This window comes from Neomonachus schauinslandi, chromosome 2 (assembly GCF_002201575.2).
Source record: "Neomonachus schauinslandi chromosome 2, ASM220157v2, whole genome shotgun sequence".
Classification (NCBI taxonomy): Eukaryota; Metazoa; Chordata; class Mammalia; order Carnivora; family Phocidae; genus Neomonachus; species Neomonachus schauinslandi.
Genome location: NC_058404.1, coordinates 38302071 through 38316139, shown reverse-complemented (window position 1 = coordinate 38316139; position 14069 = coordinate 38302071). Strand labels below are relative to the sequence as shown.

Sequence of the window (14069 nt, the reverse complement as noted above, 5' to 3'; positions counted from 1 at the left end):
CATACTCCTGGTTTTCTGTCATTGGATACTTCTTTAAAAAAAACTTTTAAATTTAATTTTATTTATTTCAGCCTTATTGGGTATAACTGACGAATAGAAATTTTATATATTTAAGGTATGAAACTTGATTTTTTTTTAAAGATTTTATTTATTTATTTGAGAGAGAGAGAATGAGAGACAGAGAGCATGAGAAGGAGGAGGGTCAGAGGGAGAAGCAGACTCCCCGCTGAGCAGGGAACCTGATGCGGGACTTGATCCCCAGGACTCCAGGATCATGACCTGAGCTGAAGGCAGTCGCTTAACCAACTGAGCCACCCAGGTGCCCTGATGTTTTGATATATGTATATAGTAGTCTCCCCTTTTCCATAGGGAATATCGTCCAAGACCCCCAGTGGACGCCTGACACTATAAATAGTATATATATACTATGTTTTCCTATAATACATACCTATGATAAAGTTTAATTTATAAATTAAGCACAGTAAGAGATTAACAATAATTAACAATAAAATAGAACAATTATAACAATAGATTCTAATAAAAGTTATGTGAATGTGGTCTCTCTCTCAAAATATCTTGTACCATACCCTTCTCATGATGATGTGAGATGATAAGATGCCTATGTGATGAGATGAAGTGAGGTGAATTATGGAAGCAATGTGATGTAGCGTTAGGCTACCACTAACAGTCTAATGGGTGGGGGGTGGGTGGAGAGGGGTGAAGGGATGGGGAGGGTGCTAGTCTACATTGTGAAATAATCACCACAATCAAGCTAGTTAACATACCCAGTACCTTATATTGTTACTTTTGTGTGTGTGTTGAGATTGCCTAAGACCTACGCTTTTAGCAAATTTCAAGTACACAAGTAATGTTAACTGTGGTCACCATGCTGTACATTAGATCTCCAGAACTTATTCATCTTGCATAGCTGAAACTTTGTACCCCTTGACCAACGTCTCCCCATTTCCCCCACTCCTAACCCCTGGCAATCACCATTCTACTCTGTGCTTCTGTAAGTTCAATAATTTTAGAATCCACAGATACTTCTTTTGAATCTTCTTTGCTGGATCCTCTTTTTCTCTTTGGCCTCTAGATCTTGGTTAGCCTCTAAATCCTAGACTGTCATAAGATTGTAATCTAGGGCTCATTGTCTTCTTTCTTCACATTTTTCTCCCAGGTGATCTTATCTAGTTCATGACTTTAATAATGACCTATTTAATGCTTTTAAATTTTTATCTCTGATGACTTTTTAAAGATCAGATTTATATTCTACTGTTTGCTTGGTGACTCCATTAGAATGATAAATATCTCAAATGTAGCTTCGATAAAATGAAATTATTGATTTCCTACCTTCTTCCCATCTCACATATTCCTCTCCATCTTCCCCAACTCAGTATGTGGCTTTACTGTCTATTAAGCCAAACGTCTTAGTAGGGGCTTTGATTTCATTCTAATTTACCTCCCCACATTCATAGTTTCATCTATAACAGTGCTTTGCACAGAGTAACCATCAAAAAATATTCATTAAGGGCGCCTGGGTGGCTCAGTTGGTTAAGCGACTGCCTTCGGCTCAGGTCATGATCCCGGAGTCCTGGGATCGAGTCCCACATCGGGCTCCCGGCTCAGCGGAGAGCCTGCTTCTCCCTCTGACCCTATCCCCTCTCATGCTGTTTCTCTCTCTCTCTCTCTCTCTCTCTCTAATAAATAAATAAATAATTAAAAAAAATATTCATTAAGACCTCTCGGCGCGGTGGCCTGGGCGACTCAGGCCTAGCTTAGGTTGGAGCGTGGTTAGTTTTGAGGCAGTCCAGATGGGGACGCTACCAGAACGAAAAGATATTCCACCGTGGGTGAAAGCTCCCGAAGACTTGAAAGATCCCGAGGTGTTGCAGGTCCAGACGCAGCTCTTGGAAGCTATGTTTGGCCCAGCTGGATCTCGAATCCCGTACATCGAGCAAGTGAGCAAAGTCATGCTCGAGCTAAAGGTTCTGGAATCCTCGGAGCTCACGGAGATCGTGGTTTATGGCTCTTATTTGTATAAGCTCAGGGCCAAGTGGATGCTCCAGTCCATGGCCGAATGGCACCGCCAGCAACAGGAACGAGGGATGCTCAAACTTGAGGATGCCATGAAAGCCCTAGAGCTAGGTCCTTGGATGAAGTGAAGCCAGTTTGCAACCAACGTACCTGGATCAGGATTTAAAGAGTAAACTGTCTCCAGAGTTGGAATGGATGTGGTCTGGTTGAAATTCTGCTCCGGCCTGACAAGGAAAAACCAGCTGATTTTTGGGTCTCCACCTTTGTCTCTGAGTCCTAATGTGGCTCCCCCCGGCCAGGTTTGCTAATTAAAATAAAATTTTAAATTAAAAAAAAATTCATTAAATGAATATTTTATTTTATTTATTTTTTTTAATTTAATTTTATTTTTTTTAATAAGTTTTTTTTTTAAAGATTTTATTTATTTATTTGAGAGAGAGAGAATGAGAGGGAGGAGGGTCAGAGGGAGCAGTAGACTCCCTGCCGAGCAGGGAGCCCAATGTGGGACTTGATCCCGGGACTCCAGGATCATGACCTGAGCCGAAGGCAGTTGCTTAACCAACTGAGCCACTCAGGCGCCCCATTAAATGAATATTTTATAATTTAATACATGGTAAAATGCATACCTAGTTCCAAACAATTCATAAATGGACTTTGGGAAAATAATGTCGCTGATAGTTTTTGGCCTTTTGGTTGCAGCCATGGCTTATTTATTTACATAGGTTTTTCCTTATTGATGTTTCATTCCTTGTCATGTTAGTCTTTCCACTTATCCTGTTGAGTGCCTATTTTCCAAGGAATGCTGGTTTCTTCCACTGGAGAATGGAATTAGAAATTAAGATTTGGGTACTAGGTGTATTCACTGCTAGTGCAATATTGTTATTTCTAGGCCCTCTTAGGTGAAAAAGCAAGGAAATATGTATGTATATACTAACCATTTTATATACACATATCTGTAAGTATTTCTATGTGTAACCATGTGATCTATATTAAATTAAACAAGAGTACATACTGATGTCTCCAACTCCAGTCCATCATTTTAGCTTCCTCCCCTTGCTTATCTGTACTTCCGTCTCCTACAATGAAAACATGGCTTCCACCACCCACCATACATTTACTCACTTGTTCAATGCCAGTATGCATGTATAGCAGGATCAGAATTCTTAACCCATACCCCTGTGGAAAACAACTTTATCAACTAGAGTACAGTGTTTATGTATATTTCCTTTTGTCTTTAGGTTTACAGACTCCATTCATTTCCAAAGTTAGGTCAATAATATCTCTCCCCTTCAGTAAGATTGTTTTGTACATTTTATTTTTTAATTTCAAGTTTTCATTTAAATTCTAGTTAGTTAACATATATGGTAGTATAGTTGTAGAATTTATTGATTCATCACTTACCTATAACACCCAGTGCTCATCACAAGTGCTCTCCTTAATACCCATCACCCATTTAGCCCATTCCCCTGCCTACCTCCCTCCCTCAACACTTAGTTTGTTCTCTGTAGTTAAGAGTCTCTTATGGTTTGCTTCTGTCTCTCTCTCTCTTTTTTCTCCTTCCCCTATGTTCATCTGTTTTGCTTCTTAAATTCCACATATGAGTGAAATCATATGGTATTTGTCTTTCTCTGACTGACTTATTTTGCTTAGCATAATACACTCTAGCCCCATCCACGTAGTTGCAAGTGTTTTGCACATTTTTAATACCTGGGATCCTTTGACCTCCTAAATGATTTAATTTTTAAAAAATTTTGCATTTATTCAGGTTGATTTTTTTGTGCAATAAAATTCAATGGGTTTTTTTTTTTAAAGATTTTATTTATTTATTTGAGAGAGAGAATGAGAGGGAGGAGGGTCAGAGGGAGAAGCAGACTCCCTGCCGAGCAGGGAGCCCGATGCGGGACTCGATCCCGGGACTCCAGGATCATGACCTGAGCCGAAGGCAGTCGCTTAACCAACTGAGCCACCCAGGCGCCCAAATTCAATGGGTTTTGACAAATGCATATCATGCATCTACCAAAAAGTATCACACAAAATAGTTTTATTGCCCTAAAAGTCCTCTGTGTTTCACTTATTCAACCCTGTCCCCATCCCCCTGAGCCCCTAGCAGCCACTTATATTTTTACTGTCTCTATAGTTTTGCCTTTTACAGAATGTAAATAATTGAATACATAATTGAATTATGCAGTATGCAGCTTTTTCAGACTGCCATCTTTCACTTAGTGTCATGCATTTAATGTTCACCCATGATTTTGTGGTTTGAGAGCTCATTTAAAAAAACCATGGGATAGTATTTTATTATATTGGTGTACCACGGTTCATTCATCCATATATTAAAGACATCTTGGTTGCTTCCAGTTTTTAGAGGTTATGAGTAAGCTGCTAAAACATTCATTCAAAACATGCAGATTTCTGTGTGGACATGTTTTCAAATCAGTTGGGCAACAGGGAGATAGAGACCAACTTCCGGGCCGGGCCGGGACTCCTACCTTCAGCTAGTATGCAGACCGCATGGCAAGGAGTCCAGCTGATCAGGATGATCACAGACGTGCAGCTTGCCATCTTCGCCAACATGCTGGGCGTGTCGCTCTGACTACGTGGTGAAATTATTGTGGGAAGAATCAACAATCCCAAGAAGCAGGAATGAAAGGGGCGTTTTCTCCACCCCAGGGTTCCAGGACATAGTCTGAGGCAAGATGGAGGGTACGAGGGGCCTTCACACTTCACTTCATCCCTCTACCCATCACAACATACAAAGCAACTACACCTGGATTTTTCCAAACAACTTTTATTTCCTCAAAGTCTTCCTTAACCCTATGGAACAAGAAGCTGCCACTGAGTAGGGCCTAGTATAGGGGTTTCTTTTCTACTCCCTCCCTCCAATATAAAAATATAGATATATTTTTTGTGGTAAAAAAACCAAACCAAACCAAACCAAACAACAACAACAACAACAACAAAAAACAGGGAGATAGAGAGCCAGGAAGAAAGATTTCCAGCCCAGCAGTTACCTTTTAGACAGAAAAACCCAATTTCTCTTGCCTGGGAATCCAAGCCGGCTTCAGAGAGTATACTTAGAATTTCAAGAATAAAAATCAGTTTCTACTGTGCTTCAAGGACCGTCATCTGGAGCCCTGGGTCAAAACTGAGTGAGACTCACCAGTGGATCCCTGATCAGTCAGCCAGGAAGGAAGACAAGGCCTCAAAGGTGCTCACTTGGGTCCTGAATGATAGATCAATCGGATCTGAGTGATGGCATTATAACTGCTAAAGAAAAAAATTATTTATGATACTTGTAAAAGATGGTAAGGAAGATTTTATTCAGGGGGAGGTAACAATGGGGTTTTGTAGTAGGGGAGAGAGATTGGGCTCAAATATGAATATGACAAGGAAAAGTAGGGATTTATGGCCAAGAAGCAGGGTGGGTGGGGGGGCGGCAGGTACTAAGAGATAGGGTAATTCTTTGCTAAATTGACTAACAGGATTTTGGCTGAGGGCAGGCCAGGATGCTAAGATATGCAGGGTGGGGAATGATAAATTTGATCAGGTATCAAGGGTGATTGGCCAAGGTGGGGTATTTTCATTTACGTGACTCAGTGGGATTCTTAGTAAAACTGGAGTAAGTGGGCCAAGGACAAGAGCCCAGGATCAAGGCTTAGTCAGAAAGATGATCAGAGGAGCCTGAGTTTGGTCAAGGTGAGAGTCTTTGTCACTTAATAAATAACTGACTGAATGAAGGAAGGAAGGAACAAACAAATAAATATTTACATATTTGTGTATATAGACACATATACACACGCGCATAGGTTGATGATGGAGGTTGGCCCAGGATATAATGGAACACAGAAGCAGTAGATTAAGTCTGCCCAAAGGAGTCAGGACCAACTTCAGAGAGGAAGTGGTGGAATCTTGGGCTGATTCTTGAAGGAGGAGAAAGTGTTTGTCCTAGTATGGGAAGGAATGATGCACTTTAGACTGGAGGAGCGAGCACTTGATTGAATGGAGTGGGGTTAGAGGTGTGGTGTGGGGATATCATGCTGGGAAGTGAGTTTGGGTAGGTTAGGAGATGGTGCTTATGCCTAAAAGAGACTGGAAAGCCTGCAAGTGAGTTCACTCTGTGTTTTATGGATGGAGGACAAGGGAGCCTGGGTGCTAAAAGTGTGACTCAGGGATAAACACCATCTCCATCACCTGGGAATTTGTCAGACACATAAACTCTTGGGCCCCACTCCAGACCTACTGAATCAGAATCTGCACTTCAACAAGATCTCAGGGGATTCTTAAACACCTCAAAGTTTGAGAAGTACTTCTATAAGAGTTCTGTGCAGGGATTACTGTGGCCAGATTTGCATTTTGAGTCTTTTATCTGTGACAATTAAATTTTTCCAGTGAAAAATCATCCAGTTCCTTGGCCAGCGGGAGGGGGAGATATACCTGGTAGCCAGTATTTTGGGAGCAAATAGAGGATGACCTGTGTGTCCTAAATTCAATATTTAGTCTTTAATTTAATCTCTCTGCTTTTAGGATCATGCCTCATCCCTGCCATTTGCATTATTTTCTACAATCTTGACCCTCTCCTGAGAATAAATAAACTTCTGGTTTCTTGAATGGGGTGAGTGTGGATATTGTTTGTTGGGGGAAAGAATCTGAGAGTCCAGTTGTTCTGTTTATCATTCTCCTTACCCTCAGCCTCACACCTCATAGTCTGTGGTGCTTCCACATACAGAAGGATAAATCGGTTTATTTCTCAAATGTACCAGACTCCAGGTTTGTACCTTACTCTGCTCTGTGGGCAAAGGTAATACTTCTCTATCCACTTTACTATCTTCTAAAATTCTCCAATATTCTCTCAAGCTCAACTAAATAGTCACTAAAGGAATATAAATCTTCAAGTACAAAAAAGACAAACAGACAATAATAGTGCTTGAGAGAAAAAGAAGATTCTTCCATGTTTAACAGAAATTTTTTTTGAGATTATGGTCTAATCTCCCCCCCCCACTTTTTTGAAGTAACTTGACTTTAAACAAATCAACTATACATATAATAAAATATACCCATTTTGAGCGTACTCTTTGATGAGTTTTTATTCTCAAACAAGATATATAACATTTCCATCAACTCATAAATTTCTTTCCTGTGACAGGCAGCTTCTGAAATGGCTTGTATGGATACCTATCTCCTAGTATTCTTTCCCTTGTATAATTCCCTTCCTTTGAAGGTGAGCTGCACCTACTGACTTGATTCTCATGAATAGAATATGGTAAATGTGATGAAATATTGCTTCTGAGATTAGGTTACAAAAGATTGTGAATTCCATCTTCCTGGCATTCTCTTGCTCTTTGCCCTCATGCTAGCTTTCTCTAACAAGCCACCTTCAATATTGTGAGCTTTCCTGTGAAGAGGCCAGGATGTCAAAGAACTGGGGGCAACCACTTATGAAGAATTGAGGCTCTCAATCCAACAACTGGCAAGGAACTGAATTCTGCCAATAACTACTTAAATGAGCTGAGAAGTAGATTCACTGCAAGTTGAGCCTTAGGAAGATTACAAACCCAGCTGGCATCCTGATTGCAACCTGTGAGACACCCAGAGCTAGAGGAACCAGTTATGTCATGCACAGATTTCTGACCCACAGAAACTGAGAGATAATAAATGTGTTAAACACTTAGTTTGGGGGTAATTGATTATAAAGCAATAGATAACTAACGTGCATCTGATCCTTTGCAGTCAGCCTTTCTCAACCCCAAAGTCAGGTGTCCACTGGTTAGCAGATCACTCTATCACCATAGATTTGTCTTCCTCTTCTAGAATTTCAGATATCATAGTATGTATTTTTGTCATCTATCCATGTTGCATATATTAGGTATTGGTTCATTTTTGTTGAATAATATTCCATTGTGTGGATATACCAAAATTTGTTTTCCCATTTATCTATTGTTGAACATTTGTATTGCTTTTAGATTTTGGTGATTATGAATAAAGCTGCTATAAGCATTCATATATAATCAGTATGTGAAATATGCTCTATTTCTCTAGGGTAAATACCTAGAAATAGAATTGCTGGGTCATATGGTAAGTGCGGGCTTCTATATTGATCTAAGAAACTATGAGACTGTTTCTTCAAGTGTTTGTAACTGTTCAAGATTCCCTTTTCTCTTTGGTTTTCAGTAGTTGAAGTGATGCATCTTGGTGCAGTTTTCTTTGTATCTGTCATGTTTGGGATCATCAAGTTTCTTGGACTTGTAAGTTAATGCTTTTCTCATAATTTGGAAAACTTTGCCACTCTTTCTTTAAATATTTTTGTGTTCCTCTTTTTCTGGGACTCCAGTTACACATATGTTAGACTGGTATTTTTCTACATATCTTGTAGGTTCTTTTAATATTTAAAACTATTATTTGAACTAGATAATTTCTACTGATTACAAGTTCATGGATTCTTTCCCCATCTTTATTCTACTGTTGAACTCACCCAGTAAAATTTTCATTTCAGTTATTATACTTTTGGTTCTAGAACATCTCATGATTTCCATTTCTCTATTTAGATTCTGTTTGCTCATTAGAACTATATTTTCCTTTAATTATTAGCGCTTATTTTCTTTTACTATCTTAAAAATATTTATAAAAATTATTTGAAATCTTTGTCTGCAGGGGAGCCTGGGTGGTTCAGTTGGTTAAGCGACTGCCTTCAGCTCAGGTCATGATTCTGGAGTCCCTGGATCGAGTCCTGCATCGGGCTCCCTGCACGGCAGGGAGTCTGCTTCTCTCTCTGACACTCCCCCCTCTCATGTTCTTTCTCTCTCTCTCTCTCAAATAAACGAATAAAATCTTGAAATCTTTGTCTGCCAAATTCAACATCTTGGGCCACTCAGAGTCAATTTCTATTGACTACCTTACTTTCCTATTTCTTTGTATCTAGTAATTTTTGGTTGAAAACTCAGAAGCACAGATATAATGTTGTAGTGATGCTAGGTTCTATTATATTCTTCTAAGAGTTTTGTTGTTATTGCTGTTGTTGTTCTGGTAGATAGTTAATTGTCTTGACTCAGACTAAAAACTCTGCTTTCTCTGTGGTGTACAGTAGCTAATATAACTGCTCAGTTCTTTCAGTTTCCAGTTACCGTGTTTTTTAACCTGGCCTCCTGGAGTGGCAGTTTTTTTCCCCAGGTGCCTTTCCCTCCTCCCAACACATGCATAGTTTTGTACTCATCTAGGGCTTTGGGACATAGTTTGCATACAAAATTTTAGTCCCATACTTTCTGTAGTTCTCTTGCTCCCAGGATTTTAACCCTAAATTTCTACTTCTCTGCCATCCCTGAACTCTTTTTTTCTGACACTTTGAGTTTGCAAGGCTCATTAAAAAATTTTTTTTTCGGGCACCTGGGTGGCTCAGTTGGTTGAGCGACTGCCTTCAGCTCAGGTCATGATCCTGGAGTCCTGGGATCGAGTCCCGCATCGGGCTCCCTGCTCGGCAGGGAGTCTGCTTCTCCCTCTGACCCTCCTCCCTCTCATGCTGTCTCTCATTCTCTCTCGCAAATAAATAAAAAAAAAAAATCTAAAAAAAAAAAAAAAATTTTTTTTTCATAGCCATCAGGACTGGGGAGTGCTCTGAGGCAAACCAAAAACCAAAACCCAAAAAACAAAGGCCCCAAAGACCAAAACCCATAAATGTACAATTCTTATCTGAAGCAGTTGTAGTCTTTCAAGAGTACAACTTACCAGTTTCTTCAAATAATTGATTATTTAAAAAATAATACATCTGCATTTTATTTTTTTGAAGATTTTATTTATTTATTTGACACAGAGAGAGAGAGAGAGAGAGCACGAGCAGGGGGTGGTTCAGTTGGTTAAGCGACTGCCTTCAGCTAAATAGATAGAGGGAGAAGCAGACTCCCCACTGAGCAGGGAGCCCCATGCAGGGCTCAGTTCCAGGACCTGGAGATCATGACCCTAGCTGAAGGCAGACACTTAACTGCTGAGCCACCCAGCTGCCCCCACTTTATTATTACTATCTAGAAGAGGATCCACCAACTACACTTCATCATTGTTGGAACCAAGCTTATATAGTGGTACTAAAGCCTTTGTAATAGTTTTCCTGGCTTCTCCATGACTTTAGTTTTTCTGTGGCATAAAAGGACTCCCCAGATCCTACTCCATGATCTGCCTCCAAGCCTCCTCTTTCTCTCCTTCATTCCCTGCTGGGTACTCATGGTGCTCGGTGACTTGGTTTTTTCATTTTATAAAGGATATTTCTTCACAAAAAAAAGTCTTACATTTTGATATAGTAATTCTTGATCTTTTTCTTTGTTTTCTTTTGCCTTAATTCCTTCTCAAACCTCAGGTTGGATAAGTATTTACCTATATATTCATCAATTTTTGACATATTACCTTTCCATTTAACACTTTAATCAATACATAATTTATTTGAATGTATGGCATGAGGTAGGACTTGAACTTTGTTCTTTTTTCAATTAGTTAGGTAGTTTTTCCAGCACTATTTTATTGATTAATGTGTCCTCTTCCCATCGAGGTAAAATGTTGCATGATGGGGAATGGTTCTTCCCTATTTTAAATATTTTTACCTTCAGATGGAGGAAGTCTATTGGTGTGATATTTCTGATATCTTTCTATCTCTCTCCTCACTCCACTCCTGAGCAAGCTGAGTAACTTATCTATTTAGTAAATTTGCAAAAAACAATCAAGCATGTTTAGTTTGCTTTGTCTTTTCTGTTAGAATCAAGGTGCCCACAGAGAACAATCTTTCTGTTCTAAATGTCTTTGGCCTATGCACCTACCATGGGGATTTCTGAAGGGCATTTCTCTTCTCCACAGGGGTTCTGAAGAAATTGAGATGATAGAAGCCAGTCTTTATTTCTGATAAGGGTTAGGTTGGAGGATGCAGTTTAATATGAGAGCCTAATCTGCCTGTTGACTGAATCTTGGGTCAGGCAGATGGACTCACCCAATGGATGGAAATATTAGACCACAGCAGCCCTCCCTGCATGGGGGAAGAGCTTGTGCCTGGAAATAGGGGAGAATGCCTGCTCCTTGTGGACAGCTCACTCTCAAGTGGAAGAACAGAATCAGGTTGATTATATCCAGTATCTTCCCAAATGTACCAGTAGATATATGTCATGTAATTTCCCCAGTAAAGGAGTGAGTAAAGGGGTGGCTAGACACTAGAGAGGTTACTGTAGTGCAGCTTCTCCTACCTGGAAGAAAATATTAGGAGTAGAAGAAACATTGCCTCAAGCATAATCTTTATTTTATTCTATATTTACAAATTAAAGTGCTTTCAGGCACAGATACACACAGATTTATTTTTGAGCTTTCTTTTAGGTTTTGTTGTTTATCTATTATTGAGTCAGAACTACTCTTTTAAAGTATTAGAGCTTTATAATGCTTGTTAATCTTTGGCAAAGTGAGTCACTGTTACTTTCATTTTTCAAATACTTTTGGTAATTCTTATTTTTTAAAATTATTTTTTGGAATAATTTTGATAAGTAAAAGATCTTGTTACTTTTTAAATTGAAAATGTCTTATATTAATTGAAGGAATATTGGCGTATTTTTGATACTGAATTTCTCATTTTGGAAAGTGTTTTTCTTTTTGAGCTTTAAGATTTTTAAAAATTTCCAATAAAATATTGTAATTTTACTTACGGATAGTCTGTATATATTTCCTTTTTTCTTTTTTTTAAAGATTTATTTATTAGGGTGCCTGGGTGGTTCAGTTGGTTAAGCATCTGCCTTTGGCTCAGGTCATGATGCTGGGGTCCTGGGATAGAGCCCTGCATTGGGCTTGCTATTCAGCAAGGAGTCTGCTTCTCCCTCTTCCTCTGCCCCTCCCCCCAACTTGTGCACTCAATCTTTCTCTCTCTCTCTCCCCTTCACTCATTTGAGAGAGCAAGAGAGTGGGGTGGAAGGGCAGAGGGAGAGGAAGAGAATCTCAAGCAGACTCCTGGCTGAAGGTGGACCTGGAGCCTGTATATATATTCCATTTAAAAAAATTGAGAGGGGGCACCTGGCTGGTTCAGTTGGTAGAGTCTGTGACTCTTGATCTCGGGTTTGAAAGTTCGAGCCCTATGTTGGGTGGAGAGATTACTTATAAAATAAATAAAAATTAAAACAAATAAATAAAAATTAAAAAATTGAGAGAGATTTTATTTTTTTCATTATGAGCACATTTACAGTGGAGATTTGAGTGTTCCTCAGGGTAGCTTTTATGCAGAGAAAAGATTATGTGCAGAATGTTAATATTTGATTTATTCAAATTATAAATTAAAAAACTAGATTTTCTGTAATCATTTTAGTTCACATTACAAGCCTTATTATTCTATTCATAAAATTGGTAAAATACAAAAATTAAAGTTTTCCTTTTATTAAAGTTTAATTAATGCAAGATGAATAGAACATATCCCCTTAAACAATCAGTCCCATTTACAACTCTGTTAATTAAATTCCTTCAATCATGAAAGCTGTATTTATTAAGTTTAACGTGGTTGATTTTCTTTTCAACACTTCAAATGCCTCTAAGCAGCATTGCTGAACAGCTCTATTAAGTCTGATAGAACAAACTGATAAATATGGCAAATCTTTAAAAACATTCCAGTGCTGGGCGCCTGGGTGGCTCAGTTGGTTAAGCGACTGCCTTCGGCTCAGGTCATGATCCTGGAGTCCCGGGATCGAGTCCCACATCGGGCTCCCTGCTCAGCAGGGGGTCTGCTTCTCCCTCTGCCCTCTTCCCTCTCGTGCTCTCTGTCTCTCATTCTCTCTCTCAAATAAATAAATAAAATCTTTAAAAAAAAAAATAAAAAAAAAAAAAAAAAAAAAAAACATTCCAGTGCTGTTTAAAAACTTAGCTAGTCTCTTACACCTTTCAACATACAACTATAAAATCAATTACCTAATTGCATGTTGTAAAATGGAATCACAACTTTAATCTGTTAGATTCTTTCATATGCCCAAACTCTTAAACCCTGCAATTACTGTAAATACCAAATATATACAGATTGTTTTAATCATTATGAAAACCTGTTTTTGAACATAACATGAAAGTATTAATGTAATTCAGTTATTTATTAATCTTTATATTTTATTCTAAACCTTCCTCGGGTTAAAAAAAATCCCAGAATGAAAAAATAACAAGTTATTACTCCAGTCCAATTGTGGGAGAGATTTTAGCAGAATAAAGTTGCTTATGGGCCAGAGATTTTTGGCCAGACCCTAGATCTGATTCTCCTGGAGCCACTCAGCAACATACTGACTCAGTTTTTATCAGCCACTAAAAAACAGGAGCTCTGAGTCCATACCCTTTGGAAGGGCTTGATCTTTTCTGAGTTTAAGATATGGCATTACTTAACTCTACTTTTGGATGTCAAGTCTGCAACCTCCCATCCAGTTTGCTTCATCACATGTTTAGGCCCAATAAATGTATTTTCTGCCTGATTCCTTTTCATATTCTTTTCAGATCCTTTCTGTATGCCCTGGCCACACTTTTGTAGCTGTTAATTACACCTTGTTGAATTCAGTATACACTTCCTGTTTGGTTCAAAGTCCCAGGACTGAAGTCATCCTCACTGTGGTAGAGACTATTATATAAACATACTTTTGCTCATCACCCAGCCTCATCAAATCTTAACATTTTGTTATGTTTACTTCAGATTTTAAAAAAACATTAAAACATTTCTGATGCAGTGGAAGCCTCCAGTGTATTTTTCCTTAATTTCATGTTTTCCCTCCTTGGAAGAACAGTTTCCTGAAATTTTTGTTTATAATTTCCAGTAGAGATGTAAATTATTAATTTTGGAATGTTACTGATGTCTCTTATCAGTTATGATAGTTTGTAGTATTCTAAATTGGTTCTCCATGTAGAAAAATATCATCTGAGGATAAAGACAGTTTAAATTTTCTTTTCCAATTATTATTTGTTTTTTCTTTTGTCTTATTGTATTGGCCAGGACCTCCTCTGTAATGCTGAATATAAGCAGTGATGGTGGGTATCTTTGTCTCACTCCTGACTTTATTGTTCATGCTTCT

At 38.6% G+C, this 14069-nt stretch overlaps 1 protein-coding gene across 1 annotated transcript; it reads left to right on the top strand.

Moving 5' to 3' along the window:
• The first annotated feature begins 1745 nt into the window (after nt 1–1745).
• Nucleotides 1746–2162, top strand: LOC110573105 (developmental pluripotency-associated 5 protein-like). Its single transcript, XM_021681532.1, has one exon. It carries the CDS (start codon nt 1812–1814, stop codon nt 2160–2162), a length of 351 nt encoding a protein of 116 aa, XP_021537207.1. The 5' UTR covers nt 1746–1811.
• Nucleotides 2163–14069: the final 11907 nt, after the last annotated feature.